The 18,610-nt window shown below is 49.3% G+C and overlaps 1 protein-coding gene across 2 annotated transcripts in view; it reads right to left on the bottom strand.

Annotated features, from left to right (window-relative positions):
- Positions 1-2,942: 2,942 nt before the first annotated feature.
- Positions 2,943-18,610, bottom strand: part of ZNF541 (zinc finger protein 541) — a 29,258-nt gene continuing 13,590 nt past the window's right edge. For both annotated transcript variants that reach the window (XM_032262513.1, XM_032262512.1), the window contains 8 exons: positions 13,837-13,900; positions 13,092-13,234; positions 12,584-12,687; positions 10,130-10,205; positions 9,506-9,594; positions 4,140-4,280; positions 3,753-3,934; positions 2,943-3,633 (listed from right to left, as the gene is read on the bottom strand). In XM_032262513.1, coding sequence (XP_032118404.1) covers positions 3,480-3,633; positions 3,753-3,934; positions 4,140-4,280; positions 9,506-9,594; positions 10,130-10,205; positions 12,584-12,687; positions 13,092-13,234; positions 13,837-13,900 — 953 coding nt within the window. In that variant the 3' untranslated portion in view covers positions 2,943-3,479. The remainder of the gene's footprint in view (positions 3,634-3,752; positions 3,935-4,139; positions 4,281-9,505; positions 9,595-10,129; positions 10,206-12,583; positions 12,688-13,091; positions 13,235-13,836; positions 13,901-18,610) is intronic.

The raw sequence follows: 18,610 nt of genomic DNA, 5'->3' as shown, positions 1-18,610 counted from the left end.
TCACTCATGTTACCCAGGCTGGAGTGCAATGGCGCGATCTCGGCTCACCGCACCCTCCGCCTCCTGGGTTCAGGCAATTCTCCTGCCTCAGCCTCCTGAGTAGCTGGGATTACAGTTGTGTACAACCACACCTGGCTAATTTTTGTATTTTGTATTTTTAGTAGAGATGGGGTTTCACCATGTTGGCCATGCTGGTCTTGAGCTCCTGACCTCAAGTGATCTGCCCACCTCAGCCTTCCAAAGTGCTGGGATTACAGGTGTGAGCCACCGCACCCAGCCATAATTTACATTTTATTTAAGTGATAGGTGGCAGGGGTTGAGTGTGGAAAGCAAAAAGTTCCCCTTCAAAGTTTCCCTTCTTATTAAAGAATAAATAAATGTTAGAAATAATAGTTTCTTTTAAAGATTAACTTCCTTCAAAGCCTTCTTGTTTTTTTGTTTGTTTGTTTTTGCTAATAAGTCTTTGTTAAGCCCTATCCTGTGTAGCTGTTAGATATAAGGGAATAAGTACATTCTATGTCCTTGTACTTTAACCAGGATATTTGTTCTGGACATGCGCAGGCACGTGCCAGCTCTCAGCATATGCCCTTTCCCTATTTGGAAACGTTATCACTTTTCTAAGTCCTTTTGCAAGTAACTTCCTCTTTCCCCTTTGCTCTCTATTGCCTTTATCTATTTAGGAAAGTTTAAGTTGTTAGCCAATCGGGTTTAGCTTAGACTGTGAGGAGATGGGACACAGCAGTAAGGACCCAATGTATAAGGGATAAATATTCCTGCAGTTCTTTGTTCAGTGTGCTCTCATGGCAAGATTGCTGATGGGCAGTACCCTATCTGCAGAAAGCAAAATTGCCTTGCTGAGGGAACTTTTTGTCTGAATGCTCATTTTTCCTTGCGGCACCAAGGAACAAGCATCTTGTTTCTAACATTGAGGAAGGGCAATTTTCATCCCATTTTACACATTGAGAAAACTGAGGCTCCCACAGGAGAAAGTGATTCACAGTAGGTTACAAGGAGGTAAGAGGAGCCAGCCTGGAATTCAGGTTCATCTGACGCCTGAGCCCTTTCCCTTAACTGCAGTGCTCCAACTGCTTCAAACTCAGTGTCCACCTCTCTATCCATCCCTCTCAATCTTTAAGCCTTAGCTGATAGGTGGGCCCTCTGTGGAAACCCTCTGACCCCGCCATCTACTTTCTCAGCCCCTCAGAACACAGCACACCCTGTCATAGGCACGATCACATCCTGATGCAACCAATCCTCTGCAATCAATTCCCCATCTGAGCTAATGCCATTGACTCAGCTGCTCAGGCTCAAACTCGCCCTGCCAGCCTCCATCTGTCCTTTCCTTGACCACCTCCCCACAATAGGTGAGCCATTGATAAGTCTGTAACCCGGGTTGGAGTGCAATGCTGTAATCTTGGCTTACTGCAACCTCCACCTCCCAGGTTCAAGTGATTCTCTTGCCTCAGCCTCCTGAGTAACTGGGACGACAGGTGCACACCATCACACCTGGCTAATTTTTTTGTATTTTTAGTAGAGATGGAGCTTCCCCATGTTGGCCAGGCTGGTCTCAAACTCCTGACCTCAAGTGATCCACCCACCCCGGCCTCCCAAAGTGCTAGGAGTACACGTGTGAGCCACTGTGGAGTCTACCTTTTTTTTTTTTTTTTTTTTGAGACAGTCTCGCTCTGCCTACCAGGCTGGAGTGTAGTGGTGGAATCTCAGCTCACTGCAACCTCCACCTCCTGGGTTCAAGCAATTCTCCTACCTCAGTTTCCCAAGTTGCTGGGATCATAGTTGCATATCACCATACCCAGATAATTTTTGTATTTTTAGTAGAGATGGGGTTTCGCCATGTTGGCTAGGTTGGTCTCAAATTCCTGACCTCAGGTGATCCACTCACCTTGGCCTCCCAAAGTGGTGGGATTACAGGCATGAACCACTGCACCCAGCCTACATATATTTTTATTTATTTATTTATTATTTATTTATTTTTGAGACAGAGGCTTGCTCTGTCACCCAGGCTGGAGTGCAGTGGTGTGATCTTGGCTCACTGCAACCTCCGCCTCCTGAGATCAAGGGATTCTCCTGCCTCAGCCTCCTGGGTAGCTGGGACTACAGGTGCCCACCACCACAAAAATTGGCTAATTTTTGTATTTTTAGTAGAGATGGGGTTTCACCATGTTGGCCAGGCTAGTTTTGAACTCCTTATCTCAAATGATCTGCCTTCCTTCACCTCCCAAAGTGCTGGAATAACGGGCGTGAGCTACTGTGCCCGGTCACGGAGGTGTGTCTTGAGCGGTCTGGGCTAACTGTGGTCATTTCCCTTCTCACTGCCAGGGATCAGTTTAGAAGCCAACACAGGCTCAGTGAGACATACGGGCATCTGCTGGCAGTGGTTAGTTTTCCTTACTCACTCTTAAAAAGGGAGGCTGGGAGGGGGGCTGGTTTCTCTTCCCTGCCCCTGCCACCCCGTGCAGGTCTGGATTTTGGTTCCAAGTGATTCTCGCCTCTGCTGGAGCCTCGGTTCTGACATTGCCCCAGCAGTAGTCCCTGATTTCAAGGTTGAGCCACTGGGACCACCAAACTCCATGACTGTTTAAACCATCACCAACTCTTCTGTTACTTAAGGTCAAAAGCATTTCCAGTATCTCCACCTAAAAATCACCTTGTGTTTGCTTATGATTACTGCTACCTTCCCACTCCCGCAAAGGAAGGTCCGTGAGGAAAGGGGTCTCTCTTGCTTCGCTATCCCTGCTGCACGGGTAGGCATTCTACAGCAGGTGCTTTGTAGATGTTTGCTGATTCAATGTCCAAATTAACATGCCCATCTTCTCCCCGAGGCCCCCAGCCCCCAAGGCAGGCCGCAGCTGACTCACCTCCTGGCCTTAGCACGTGGCGGGGCCCCTAAGCCTTTACTGGATCAACAGGCAGGGAAGTCAAAGACAGCGGCTCAAGAACCCAATTTAATCAGATTTGCAAGTAGACACATACAAAAAACTCCAAACAATGCACAAGTCATCGCAAGACTAGGGACCGAATCCGGAAGGCAGAGCCCCCGCCCCGGGAAGGGCCCAGCTTGTTGGCGATCTCAAGGTTTTTTCCCACTGATTCTCTACTTCTTGGCCTTATCTAACACACGAAACCAAACCCCACAACTGAGGCTAAGATTTAAGAGCTACCCAGAGCTAACTTTTCCCCTCCCCAAGCCTCCCTGCTCTAGAAGTGGAAGGGAAAGAAGGGGAGAGTGTGAACCTAAGGAGAGTGGAGCCTCGGGGGCCACTGGACAGGGGCTGTAGAGCTGTCCAATGACTGGGCTCCTCCTGCCTACCTGTGGTCAAATGCCCACCATGTTTACAGGCAGGTTAGCCAATGGGGGACGGGGAGGGTGGGGGGAGGCAGGGGGTGCCCCAAATACCCTGAGAGCCCGAAGGGAGGAGGGGCAGCACCAGAGGTCCCATTCGGACTTGCTCCCACAGGAATCACCACTGCAGGGGCCCGATGTCAGCCCCCAGCTCCTCCTCCTTCAGCTGGAAGGGCTTCACCGGCCACTTCACCCTGACCATGGGCTCCACGTGGTCCTGAAGGCGGTGCCGCTTCATGTGGGCATTTCGACTCTTGATCTTGTCAAACACCCTGAGGAGTCACCAGAGGACTTGGGGTCAGAGCAAGGAGGGAGGTGGTTCACCCAGAAGAAGGGATCACAGGGATGAGGCCAGGAGCCCTGGGAGCATCTCTAGGAGAAAGTCGGGTACCTTTCACACTCTCTGCATGGAAAAATGCCCTGGCTCTCCGCGCTTCCCGATGGCTCGGGGGTCCGCTTGGGGCCTGCGTTTGGGCTGCAGCTGAGGATGGACTCTCTCCTGTAACTCTTGGTCTTTATCTTTAACTCGGGAGTTGGATGGTGGCTGGGTCTCTCCCGAGGGCTGCATGGGACCTGTAGAGGAAGCAAGAGTGACATAAGGTGGCTGACCTGTCCTGCTGTAAGGGAGACACAGAGCTGAGGGCACACGTGTCTCCTGCAAGGAAACACTACCATCAGAAGCACCCCAGCCCTCTGACCCCACCCTCCGACTCAAGGGGCAGCAGGCACAGGCACCGGGAGGAGAGACAAGCTCCTGACCCTGCCCCGGTTCTTCTACCTTTTCCTCTGTCCTTTCCACCTCCTCCAGCTCTCTCTTGACCCTCTTTTCTAGCCCTGGGGCTCGGCCACAGTCAAACTTGATCATTTTTTTCCAGATGTAATAATACTCCACGCACTGAGCTACTGTCTTTGTCTGGATCTAGTGAAAGAAAACAGAAGCAGGTTGTGGCCATGCCCCGCGGGTCCCGGGAGTGTGACCCCACCACTGGGCCGGCTGCCTCATTTGGAAAGCGCTTTGGAAGTGCCTTTGGCTTGGCGTCTCCACTCACCACAGAGGCAGAGGACCATAAAGTCCTTCCTGGGGACAAGGGGGTTCCACGTGGAGCCACACAGTAGCCACCAGCACCTAAGCCTGCACACTCTGAGCAGCCATTCCAGCCCAGGAATTGTTGTTTTTTTTTTGAGACAGAGTCTCACTCTGTCACCCAGACTAGAGTGCAGTGGCGCAATCATGGCTCACTGCAACCTCCACCTCCCAGGTTCAAGTAATTCTCCTGCCTCAGCCTCCTGGGCAGCTGGGATTACAGGTGCCCACCACCATGTCCGGCTAAGTTTTGTATTTTTAGTAGAGACAGGGTTTTGCCATGTTGGTGAGGCTGGTCTCGAACTCCACCTCAGCCTCCTAAAGTGCTAGGATTACAGGCGTCAGTCACCGCACCCAGCCCAACCCAGGAATTCTTTCCTATAGGAAGATGTGCAGATGTCCCTCCAGGGATGGTAACTGCGACATCATGCTAATAAATGGAATGCCCTCTGCAGGCAAAATACCACACAGCCATTCCAACAGCTAGGCAGAGCCTCTAAAGTCTTGGCAGGAAGTGACCCACTCTGGAAGAAGGGGAGGTTTTGAGTGCACCACGTGAACCCAGGGCATCATTTTCCCTTTCCTCCCCTAAGAAAGAATCCCACTAAAAATAACTTCTGTAAAACAAAAGGGAACCTGGGGTTGGTGGCTCATGCCTGTAATCCCAGCACCTTGAGAGGCTGAGGCAGGAGGATCACTTGAGGTTGGGAGTTCAAGATCAGCCTGGGCAACAGAGCGAGACCCCATCTCTACAAAATTTTTAAAAAATTAGCCAGGCATGGTGGTGCATCCCTGGGGTCCCAGCTACTTAAGAGGCTGAGGCAAGAGGATCGCTTGGGCCCGGGACTTCAAGGCTGCAGTGAGCTTTTTTTTTTTTTTTTTTTTTTTTGGAGACAGTCTCGCTCTGTTGCCCAGGCTTGGAGTGCAGTGGCATGATCTCGGCTCACTGCAACCTCCACCTCCCAGGTCCAAGTGATTCTCTCGCCTCAGCCTCCCAAGTAGCTGGGATTACATGCACCCACCATCATATCCAGTTATTTGTGTAATTTTGTAGGGATGGGGTTTCACTATGTTGGCCAGGCCGGTCTTAAACTCCTGACCTCAGGTGATCTACCAGCCTCGACCTCCCAAAGTGCTGGGATTACAGGTGTGAGCCACCGTGCCCTGCCGTCAGTGAGTTATGATAGTGTCACAGCACTCCAGAGCCAGTGTCTCTTAAAGGAAAAAAAAGAAAAAGTTTAATTGCTCTAGGAAGAAAATTTCTCAGGAAATTAAATTGGCTATTGAGCTGACTCCAGAAAATACATTCTCCACCCAAATGTTTTTCGGCTACTTTGTGAGTATTCACAAACGAGGAGTCAAAACAGCACAAGCTCTACCTAAGAAACATCACTAAGCTCAAAAAAAAAGTTGGACTTCTGCTTCAGAACAAGATGGAACAACAGGAACCAGATTCATGCTCCTGTCAAAACAATGAAACGCAGAGTTAAAACATCAACCATGTTTGGCAAGACACCAGGCGTCATTCAACAGAGGGCAGCGAGCCCCGATGGGAAGCAAGCTGCCACTTTCCCGGCTTACCAGCTTGCGTTTCCAGGCCACTGACTGGAGGGGGGCAATTTAGGCAGAACCCAGCAGGACTTAGGGAACTGAGGTGACGCACAGTGCCCCCGAGAACACAGCAGTAGGACAGAGGATGGGAGAGGAGAGAGCTGCCCATAGAACATTCCAGTGATGGGAAGTAATTTCCACCAAGCACTCAGCCAAGAGTTCAGCCAAGCACTGCCCAGCACATGCATGGGAAGAGACCAGCCAAAGCTGGGTAAAGAGCCATCCAATAGGATGAGAGGGACAGGTGCCTGCTGCTCCTCCAGGGCCAGGAATAGTGCCCATTCCCACAGCCGGAGTGGGAAACTTCAGGGTTCAGGGGCACGGGGTGGGGTAGAGGCACAGCCTTGCCTCAGGAATGAGAAATAATCAGCCTTGGAGAAGAGCTATGTTGGTCCCATCTAAAAAATCTAAAAGTGAATCTAAAAGTAACTGTGTCCCAGAACAAAACTCAAGAATATTTATAAGACTGCAAAAATATCCAGCTTCCAACAGCTAAAATTCACAATGCCTGCGATCTGGTGAAAATCACTATGCATGCAAAAAAGCAGGATAATATGGCACATCAGGAGGAGAAACAGAAATCCATCAAAGTCAACCTACCACAAACACAGACGTTAGAATGAGCAGGGAAGGACATGAAAGGTTATCATAACTGTTTAATATATGTTCAGAGAGTTATACCAGATGCCGGGCGTGGTGGCTCACACTTGTAATCCCAGCACTTTGGAAGGCCGAGGTGAGAGGATCACCTGAGGTCAGGAGTTTGGGACCAGCCTGGCCAACATGGTGAAACCCGTCTTTACTAAAATACAAAAAAATTAGCTGGGTGTGGTGGGTGCCTGCACTCAGGACACTGAAGCAGGAGAATTGCTACTCAGGACGCTGAGGCAGGAGAATCGCTTGAGCCTAGGAGGCAGAGGTTGCAGTGAGCCGAGATCGTGCCACTGCACTACAGACTGGGCAACAGAGCGAGACTTTGTATCAAAAAAAAAAAAAAAAAAAGAGTTATACCAGAGTCAGGTGTGATGGCACACACCTGTAGTCCCACCTACTTGAAGCTGGAGGATCACTTGACCCGAGGAGGTCAAGGGTGAAGTGAACTATGATCATACCCCTGTATTCCAGCTTGGGCAACAGAGATCCTATATCTTAAAAGATATAAGAACAAATAAACAAAACCCAAAATACGGCTAAGAGAAATTAAAGATGACACATAGAGACATGGACTCTGTTCATGGGTCAGAAACTCAGTGTTGTTAAAATGTCAACTCTCCTTGTCTGGGTGCGGTGGCTCATGCCTGTAATCCCAGCATTTTGGGAGGTTGGGGAGGGTGGATCACCTGAGGTCAGCAGTTCAAGACCAGCCTGGCCAACATGGTTGAAACCCTGTCTCTCCTAAAAATACAAAAATTAGCCAGGCGTGGTGTCATGCACCTGTAATCCCAGCTACTCAGGAGGCTGAGGCAGGAGAATCGCTTTAACCCGGGAGGCAGAGGTTGCAGTAAGTGGCGATCGCACCACTGTACTCCAGCCTGGGCAACAGAGTGAGAATCCATCTGAAAAAACAAAGAAAGAAAAGAAAAGAAAACACAGACACCCCAATAAAAACATACGCAAGAGATGTGAACAGACACCTCACCAAAGAAGGCACACGGACAGCAAACAGGTCCATGAAAAGGGGCTCAGCATCGTCAGTCATGAAGGAAGCACAATGTGATGCCACCACACTGTCATGAGAATGGCTGGAATTAAAAGGACTGGCCCAAAAATAGAAAAATAAAAAATAAAAAAGTAAAAGGACTGGGCCTACCCAGGGCTAGCGAGGTTGCGGAGCAACTAGAGATCTCGTTTCCTGCCAGTGGGAATGTGAAATGGTACAACTTTGGAAAATTGCTTGGCAGTTTCTTAAAAAGTTAAACATCCACCCACTAAATCATTCCATCCTAGGTATTGACTCCCCTAGAAAACAAAGTGCATGTCCATACCAAGACTTGTACCTGAATGTTCACAACAAATTTATTTATAGTCACCCCAAACTGGAAACCACTCAAATGTCCACCAACAGGCAAATGATTACATAAACTGTGGTACGCCCATCCAGTGGAATATTATTCGGCAGTGAAAAGGTGAGATCTATCAGTACATGCAACATGGATGGCCTCAAAATCATGATGCTGAGTGTAAGAAGCTGGAGCAAGCAGAGTCCATACTGTGCGACTACTCCATGTATAGCAAACTCTAGGAAATGAAACGAATTTGCAGTGATGGCAGATCAGTGCTGACTGGGGGCAGGGGAGCAGTGAGGAGTGATCACCATAGGGCAGGAGGAGATACAGGGCTGAGGGGTATGCTCGTTGTCTTGACTGTGGTGACAGTTCCAGGTGTGTCAATATGTCAAAACTTAGCAACTCTTATACTTCAATTATGTGCAATTTTGTGTACATCTAAGTTTTTTTTTTTTTTTTTTTAAAGAACAGAAAATACGCAGCAGGACATTACATGCAGTGAGATTTCATCGTTTGTTTTTTTGGGGGAACAGGATCTCATTCCGTCACCCAGGCTGGAGTGCAGTGGCACAATCTTGGCTCATTGCACCCTTCGCCTCCCAGTCTCAAACAATCTTCCCACCTCAGCCTCCCAAGTAACTGGGACCATAGGCATGCGTCACCATGCTAGGCTAGTTTTTAATTTTTTTTTGTAGAGACGAGGTCTCACTATATTGCCCAGGCAGGTCTTGAACTCCTAGGCTCAAGCAATCCTCCCACCTTGGCCTCTCAAAGTGCTAAGATTACTGGTGTGAGTCTCCATGCCTGACCTCATCCTTCTTTTTAAGACCCAGTCTCACTCTGTCCCCAGGCTGCAGTGCAGTGGGGCAATCCCTACTCACTGCAGCCTCTGCCTCTGGGGTTCAAACGATTCTCCAACCTCAGCCTCCCAAGTAGCTGGGATTACAGGCACATGTCACCACACCTGGCTTATTTTTGTATTTTTAGTAGTGATGGGGTTTCACCATGTTGGCCAGGCTGGTCTCAAATTCCTGACCTCAAGTGATCCTCCTGCCTTGGCCTCCCAAAGTGCTGGGATTACAGGCATAAGCCACCATGGCCAGCTCTTACCTTTTTTAAAGTACATGCATACCTATTTACATAAAATTTGCACAGACAGAAATGCCTGTACGTGCTTGGTCAAATAGGTAACAGAGGCCACCAAGCAGAAGTGGGACCGTGGAGAGGGGCACAGGGGATTCTGTGCAGGTGATGTAGGCCTGTGCCATTTGGAGCCATTCACAAGGACAGCTTTTGGACATTGTCAAAAATGTCTGTCTACAGTAAGAGTACTGTCACAGACAGGTAAAGGTGGGGCCCTCGGACCCCCCGACCAGCCCTGCAGCTCTAGCTGGCCTCAGCTGTGTTGGGCCAGCCCTGGGACACCCGCCCACATCACTTTACCATCTTGTGTATCAAGTAGAAGTCCTTCTTGTGGGCACAGAACGCCTTCTTAAAAAGCCTCTTCTCTATAGGGGTCCAGACGTCTGAACCTATCAAAGAACACAGCCAACAGCGGGGTGGCCATTTGTCCTGGGACCACAGCCATGCCCAAAATGCAGACCACCTTCCCTTTTATACCCACCATTACTGAGCACCAATTATGTGCCAATCGCATAAAAAACTCAGTTTCCAGAAGAGAGGGACCACTACTAGTTCCACTTAATGGATGTGACAACGGAGGCTTCAGTCGCTTGCTAAAGGCAGGTGGGGGCCCCAGGCAGCCTGTCTCCAGGGCTGATGGGTTCAGCCAGTGAACCTCAGCCTGTCTCCCCTCCCGCTGGCCTGGATCATTTCCCTTCTGGCTAGGCAGAGTCCGTAAGGAAACCACTGGGACAGGGTGAAGCAGGATCCCATTAGCAGAACGTGGTGCCCACTGAATTATCCTGACATGGACAGGCCCTCCTGAAAGGCGGGCAGAGGCCCGGAAGAGAACTCCAGGAGGTAGAGGCAGGGCTTGCAACAGAGCCGGCCGGTTCACAGGGGTCTCAGCTGGGCCGAACCAGCCCGGCAGCCTTTCCCCATCACCTGTGTAGCGATAGTCAGCGAGCAGGTGCGTCCGTGGCTTGTGGGGCCCTCGGAGCAGGAGAGTCTCCAGGGCGACCTGGAACAAGAGGAGCGGCAGGCTGCCCAGGGCCGGCTGGGAATGAGGACCACTGGCGTCCTCCCATTCATCTGAAAAACACTTGCGGCTGTCCCTAAAGTCACGGCCCATCCCAGGGCTCTTCAAAGTGGCCCTGGACAGGCTGCCAGCCTGTGAACTGTCTGTGGGCACATCAACTGTCACCAGGCACACCACCGAGTGCAGCTGAGGTTTTTTTTTACACAGCAAGCCTATCCTGATGAAGGAGACAGCGTGTGGATTTATTTTGGCACAAGCTCCTTGTTCCCTCAGGGACTGGCATTTTGAGGAGCACGACCCTTACCTAGGGCCCCATTTTATTTTCTTCATAGCGCCAGTCATTAGCTAACGATTAAAAACATTATTTTGAAAAATTTTTAAAGATGAGGTCTCACCATGTTGTCCAGGTGAGCTCCAATACCTGGGCTCCTTCAGCCCCTTCCTCCTGAGTAGCCAGGAACACAGGTGGGCACCACTGGACCCCACTAGCTAACAAATTTCTTCTTTTTTGAGACAGAGTCTTGCTCTGTCACCCAGGCTGGAGTCCAGTGGCATGATCTTGGCTCACTGCGGCCTCAGCCCCCCAGTTCAAGCCATTCTCTTGCCTCAGCCTCCCGAGTAGCTGGGACTGGGACTACAGGCACCTGCCACCGCTCCCTGCTATTTTTTTTTTTTTTTTTTAATTTATAGTAGAAACAGGATTTTACCATGTTGGCCAGCCTGGTCTTGAACTCGTGACCTCAGGTGATCCGCCTGCCTTGGCTTCCCAAAGTGCTGGAATTACAGGCGAAAGCCATGTGCCCAGCCTAGCTAACAACTTTTAAAATTAGGTTTCCTTTTGACTTTCCTAAAATGTAAGCTCCATGAGAGCAGGGATTTTATCTTGATCACTAGTGTAAACCCTCATTGCAGGGTTTGAATAATTTGTGGGGCCCAGTGCAAAATGAAGACGCAGAGCTCCTTGTTTAAAACCTATTCCTCGCCCGTCACACAACACATGTCGTGGGGAACCTGGCGCTAAACCATTCGCAGGTGATCTGCTTCTGGATTGGGGTTTTGTACGCAGCAGAGCAGCTCCCTCGCTGCGATCTATTGAAAGTCAGCCCTCAACACAAGAGTTTGTAAAAAATAAATAAATAAATAAATAAATAAGAACTATTAAGATTTTCTTTTTTTTTTTTTTTTTTTTTGAGATGGAGTCTCACTCTTCCATGCTGGAGTGCAATGGCACGATCTTGGCTCACTGCTACCTCCATCTCCCAGGTTCATGCAATTCTCCTGCCTCAGCCTCCTGAGTAGCTGGGATTACAGGTGCCCACCACCATGCCTGGCTAATTTTTATTTATTTATTTATTTTATTTATTTATTTTTTTGAGACGAAGTCTTGCTTTTGTCACCCAGGCTGGAGTGCAGTGAATCAGGATCATGTCACGATCTTGATTCACTGCAATCTCCACCTCCCAGGTTCAAGTGATTCTCCTGCCTCAGCCTCCTGAGTAGCTGGGGCTACAGGCACAGGCCACCACACCCAGCTAATTTTGGTATTTTTAGTAGAGACGGGGTTTCACCATGTTGACCAGGATGGTCTCGATCTCTTGACCTCGTGATCCACCTGCCTCAGCCTCCCAAAGTGCGGGGATTACAGGCGTAAGCCACCACACTGGCCAAGAATTTCAAGACAGAGACAACAGAGCATTGAAGCTAGCATGGAGCGCCTCAGCCAGCCCTGGCTCCAGTGCCTACAGTACAGGCACCTAGCAGGTACCCAATAAATATGTACTGCCACTCTGCTGAGGACCTGCTATATGCCAGACACTGCCTCTCAGCTTGGTGAAAAGCAAGACCATGGCATGACTGTTAGCTCTTAGATAACACAGGCTATGCCCTTCCTCTCCCACTCTTCACAGTTAGACTTTGATTTACTTTCTAACACCCAGAATTGTGAGGAGGGTCTATGGAGTAGGTAGAGCCATTTATGTTGCATCAGAGGTTTGTATATGTGAGCGTTCAATCGAAAGCTAAAGCCCAAGGAATGAAGTAGATGAATGCCGGTCCTGAGCTGGTCTCCGGGGCTTCCCTTCTCCAGTGCCCCTGTGATCTCAGAGGAGCCCCTGCGATCTCAGAGGAGCCCCTGCGCTTGGTTGTTGCCTGGACAAGTAACTATGAATTGGGCCTGTGTCTTAGCATTCCCTTACAGTCAGTACATAAAGACCACTGCAATCCCAAAGCCGCTGGGGAAGAGGATGGGCGGTCTTCTTCCAGCTTCCATCTGCTCTGAACCCCCAAGCAGATGGCAGGTCGTATGCACCTGGAACCCTGGTCCCCAGGAGAGCAGGGAGGGTCCCCTGGCTGTGCCTCACCTGAACGTCACCCTGGGCCTCGTGCAGGCAGTGCAGAGCAAGCTCCAGGTTGGTGCCCCCTCCCGGCATCACGCTGGAGCACGCCACGTTACAGAGCTCGGTCACTGTTTCCAAAAAGGGCATGAGGAAGAGGAGGCACACAGGAGTCAGCAGGTGCCAGGGAGGAACACTTCCTGACAGATGGCACAGAGAGGGTGCCTTCCCCTTCTCTCTCCTGCCTCTCCACTGAGGGCAGGCTGGGGAATGGGATGGATGAGGATGAAGAGCAGAACCCTGTCCCAGCACCCGCTCTGGATGGCCTGACCAGCTACCATGTGACAGAAGAGGTAGGGGAGGGAGAAGGCAGCATGGAAGAAGCAACGCTGGCTGAGGGCCAGCTCCCTCCCACACCCAGGGACACTGCTTCTTGTACCCAGCGGTCAGGAGTTCGGGACGCAGGAGGAAAAACTCCCTGGAAATGGAGGGGGAAGAAGGGCCCTTAGGAACTTAGCCTCGAAGCCTCAGCCACCTCTGTCCTGTGTCTCTGGGTTGGTCATCATATCTCCCCACGGCTTCCAGACCAGAGAAGCTACATGCTCGTCAATTCCAGCCAGGGATCTCTCCTGGAGTTCTGGGATCTCTGCCTGAAACCGGCTTCCTATATTGATGTGTCTGAAATGAGGCCACACGCACAGATATGGGAGACGTCCAAATGTGACTGAGGTGGGAAGTGAAATGGAGACACTCTGTGCGTCCTGCTCTCGGGCCACAGCCTGCTCCGTGGAAGCCCTCTGCTGTCTCTCAGGTGCATCAGGTACGTCCTGTCCCCGACAGATGCACGCAGACATCTCAGAAACTTCTGCAGGGACACATCCTCCCTTCCTCTGCTTTCCTCACTGCCACGTTTCTCTCTCAGGGTCAAGGCCGGGGAGGTGCAAGCTGACAGCCGGCATGTGTCTATATCCACACCACAGCCATCCAGCCACATCCTCCAGGCACGCTCACGCCTCGCTCTGTGCCATCACCTATTCTACCTGGAACCCCAAGGCCCGGGGCATTCTGTCCTCATGCGCCCAACCATATATATAGCTGAACTTCTAGGAGGAATATTGGGGATCTTCCTACAGATACTTGGAAAAATCTTCGGCCTCACACCTAGGGAGCCTTTGTGGGTAAACCTGAACCCCCCATGGGAAGAAGGAACCCTTGGGAAAATGAACCCTAGAACTCGAGGTGGAGTGAAAAGCAGCTTCACTGGAAAGGACCCAACTTACGGCTCAATGCTGATCTTGGTGTCATCCTTCAACACACAGATGCCAAAAGACCCATCCACTTGATCTAGAAACACAGAGTGAAAAGGCTCAAGAAGACTGACAGCAGGTAACCCACAGGGCCCTCTGCCTGCCTGTGTGGACGCAGCTGAAAGCAGGCTCTCTAAGATCTCATGGGAGACGGTAGCGTTTCTGAAAAGGTAGAGGGAGGAACTCAGCAAACAAATTAACTCATGACAAGTATACGTATATATAAAAACAACATGCTCAAGTCTCCGGAAATTGTCCTAAGGTCATTCAGCACTTGGAGAAATATTCATTTTAAAAGAATCATTCATTTTCAAATATTTAAAAAATATCAACTAGGCCAGGCGCAGTGGCTCACATCTGTAATCCCAGCACTTTGGGATGCTGAAGTGGGCAGATCACTTGAGGTCAGGAGTTCAAGACTAGCCTAGCCAACATGGCAAAATCCCATCTCTACTAAAAATACAAAAATTGGCCGGGTATGGTGGCGGGTGCCTGTAATCCCAGGTACTTGGGAGGCTGAGGCAGGAGAATCGTCTGAACCCGGGAAGTGGAGGTTGCAGTGAGCCGAGATTGTAGCAGTGCACTCTAGCCTGGGCAACACAGTGAGATTTCATCTCAAAAAAATTAAAAATTAAAAATCAACTAAATATTGATAAGAACAACAAGAGGCTGCTGCATCTGAGCTGTGACCTGCTCCTTCACCCAGCCAGCTTCCAGCTCCGAGGGTTCTAATCCAGGTAGGTGCAGCCCAGGCTGCCTCTCCCTCAGCTCCCATGCTTAAAGAAGTAAAGGAAGGCATAGCAACAATTTCTCATCATAGACAGAATATCACTAAGATATAGAAATTATTAAAAAGAGAGAACCAAATGGGAATTCTGGGGTTAGAAAGCAAAATATTGGCAAGTGTAGCTGTTGAGAAAAAAAAAGTAAAATAACCAAAATGGGGCTCAATAGGTTTGAGTTGGCAGGAAGAAAACAGTCAGTCAACTTGAAGACAGAGCAGTAGAGACTATGGAATCTGAAGAACAAGGAGACACGGAATGAAGCGAAATAGAGCCTCAGAGAAATGTGGGATACATTAAGTACAGCAACTACATGTAACAGGAGTAGCAGATGGAAAGGGGAAAGGCACAGAAAGAAATATCTAAAGAAACAGGCCGGGCACGGTGGCCACGCCTGTAATCCCAGCACTTTGAGAGGCCGGGGCGGACAGATCACCTGATGTCAGGAGTTTGAGACCAGCCTGGCCAACATAATGAAACCCTGTCTCTATTAAAAATACAAAAATTAGTCTGGCATGGTGGTGCACTCCTGTAATTCCAGCACCTCAGGAGGCTGAGGTGGGAGGACTGCTTGAACTCAGGAGTTAGAGGCTGCAGTGAGCCAAGATCATGCCACTGTACTCCAGCCTGGGCAACAGAGCAAGACTCTGTCTCAAAAAAACAAACAAAGAAACAAAAACCCTTCAAAATCACCAAAAAAACCCAGAACTTACAAGCTACTACTGTAATCAAAACAGTGTGATACTGGCATAAGGATAAGCATACAATGCAATAGAACTGAACACCCAGGGCCGGGCGCAGTGGCTCACGACTGTAATCCCAGCACTTTGAGAGGTCGAGGTTGGCGGATCACAAGGTCAAGAGATCGAGACCATCCTGGCCAACATGGTGAAACCCCATCTCTACTAAAAATACAAAAAATAGCTGGGCATGGTGGCACGTGCCTGTAGTCCCAGCTACTCGGGAGGCTGAGGCAGAAGAATCGCTTGAACCCAGGAGGCGGTGATTGCAGTAAGCTGAGATTGTGCCGCTGCACTTCAGCCTGGTGACAGAGCGAGACGCCATCTCAAAAAAAAAAAAAAAGAACTGAACACCCAGAAATAAACCCACGCGTGTATGGTCAATTGATTTCTAACACTGAATTGTGCTGAGTCAATTCAATGGAAAGTCGTCAAAAAATGCTGCTGGAAGAACTGGATACATACATGCAAAAAAATGAATTCGGACCTTTATCTCATGTGATATATAAAAGTTATCTTCAGACTGAATACAGACCTAAGTATAAGAGTCAAAACTCTTAGAAGGAAACAGGAGTAACTCTTCATGACCTTGGATCAGGCAAATCTTTACACATAATATATCACACCACAAGACTTCATGGAAATTAAAATTGGACTTTATGGAAATTAAAAATTAGACTTCATGGAAATTGAAAAAGTTTGTCCTCCAAATGGAACACTTTACATCTAGTAGGATGGTTATACTAAAAAAGACAGACAATAACAAGTGTTGGCAAGAATGGGGAGAAATTAAGATGCTCATATACTGCTAGTGGAAATTTAAAGTGGCCCAGCCATTTTGGAAAACAATCTGGCAGTTCGTAAACAGTTAAATACGGAGTTACCATACGACCCAGCATTCCATTCCTAGGTATCTACCCAAGGGAGCTGAGAACATAAATCCACACAAAAACCTGTATATAAGGTGGCTGTGGTGGCTCAGGCCTACAATCCCAGCACACTGGAAGGCCAACGCTGGAGGACTGTTTCACCTCAGAGTTCCCCTTTTTTTTTTGAGACCGAGTTTCATTCTTTCACCTAGGCTGAAGTGAAGTGGCACGATCTCGGCTCACTGCGACCTCTGCCCCAAATTCAGGTGATTCTCCTACCTCAGCCTCCTGAGTAGCTGGGATTATAGGCAACTGCCACCATGCCCAGCTAATTGTTCTGTTTGTAGTTGAGATGGGGTTTTGCCATGTTGGCCAGGCTGGTCTTGAACTCCTGACCTCAGGTAATCCACCTGCCCCAACCTCCCAAAGTGCTAGGATTACAGATATGAGCCACCACATCTGGCCCACCCCAGAGTATGAGCCCAGTCTGAGCAACATGGCAAGACCCCCTCTTTATTAAAAAACAACTACAAAAAATTAGCCGGGTTGGGGGCACGTGCCTGTGGCTATAGGTCCAACTATTCTGGAGGCTGAAACAGGAAGATCAGTTGAGCCCAGGAGGCTGAGGTTGCAGTGAGCTGTGACTGCACCACTGTACTCCAGCCTGGGTGACAGAGTGAGACCCTGTCTCCCAAAAAAACTCAAAAAATGTCTACACAAATGTTCATGGCAGCATTATTCATAATAGCCCTAAGTGGTAACAACCCAAATGTCCATCAACTGATGAATAAAAAAAATGTGGCCCATCTGTACAAAAAAAACATGTTCAGCCATACAAAGGAACTAATACGCACTACAATATGAAGGAACTCTGAAAACATTATACCAAGTGAAACGCACTAGACACAAAAGGCTGCATATTGTACAATTCTACTTATATGAAATGTCCTGAATAGGCAAATCCAAAGAGAGAAGGCAGACGAGTGAGTGCCCAGACTGGGGAACAAGGGACTGTGGGGATACGGGCAGAGTCACTGCTAATGAGCTCTGGCTTCTCTGGGGATGTTAAGTGTGCTGTAAAATTACACTGTGTGTAAGCAAACAGAGCAACAAAAATAAAGAAAAAAATTAAAATTAGACTGTGTGATAGGTGCACGGCCTTGTGAATATCCTAAAAAACACTGCACACTCTAGATGGGTGACTTGCAAGATACGTGAAGTACAGCTCAATAAAGCTGTTAAGAAAATGACATAGGCTGGCTGGGCGCGGTGGCTCAAGCCTGTAATCCCAGCACTTTGGGAGGCCGAAGCGGGTGGATCACGAGGTCAAGAGATCGAGACCATCCTGGTCAACATGGTGAAACCCCGTCTCTACTAAAACTACAAAAAATTAGCTGGGCATGGTGGCACGTGCCTGTAATCCCAGCTACTCAGGAGGCTGAGGCAGGAGAATTGCCTGAACCTAGGAGGCGGAGGTTGCGGTGAGCCGAGATCGTGCCATTGCACTCCAGCCTGGGTAACAAGAGTGAAACTCTGTCTCAAAAAAAAAAAAAAGAAAATGACATAGGCTAGGCTGGGCGTGGTGGCTCACACCTGTAATCCCAGCACTTTGGGAGGCTAAGGCAGATGGATCACTGAAGGTCAGGAGTTGGAGACCAGCCTAGCCAGCATGGTGAAACCCCATCTCTACTAAAAATACAAAAATTAGTCAGGCATGGTGGTGGACACCTCTAGTCCCAGCTACTCGGGAGGTTGAGGCAGAAGAATTGCTTGAACCTGGGAGGTGGAGGCTGCAGTGAGCCGAGATCATGCCACTCCACTCCAGCCTGGGTGACAAAGTGAGACTCCGTCTTAAAAAAAAAAAAATGACACAGCCTGGACACAGTGGCTCACACATTTACTGGTGTGGTGATGCACACCTGTAATCACAGGTACTTGGGAGTCTGAGACTAGAGGATCGCTTGAGATCAGGGGACCGAGGCTGCAGTGAGCTGTGATCGCATCAGTGCACTCCAGCCTGGGTGACAGAGTAAGACCCTGCCTCAAAAAAGTAAAAGAGGGCTGGGCGAGGAGGCTCATGCCTGTAATCCCAGCACTTTGGGAGTCCGAGGCAGGCAGATCCGGAGGTCAAGAGCTCAAGACCATCCTGGCCAACACGGTGAAACCCCATCTCTACCAAAAATATAAAAATTAGCCAGGTGTGTTGGCAGACACCTGTAGTCCCAGCTACTCGGGAGGCTGAGGCAGGAGAATTGCTTGAACCCAGGAGGCGGAGGTTGCAAGTGAGCTGAGATCATGCCACTGCACTCCAGCCTGGCAACAGAGCAAGACTCCATCTCAAAAAAAAAAAAAAAAA

This window comes from Sapajus apella, unplaced genomic scaffold (genome assembly GCF_009761245.1).
Source record: "Sapajus apella isolate SASKATOON/1434 unplaced genomic scaffold, GSC_monkey_1.0 scaffold130, whole genome shotgun sequence".
NCBI lineage: Eukaryota > Metazoa > Chordata > Mammalia > Primates > Cebidae > Sapajus > Sapajus apella.
This window is presented reverse-complemented; position numbering and strand designations above follow the sequence as displayed.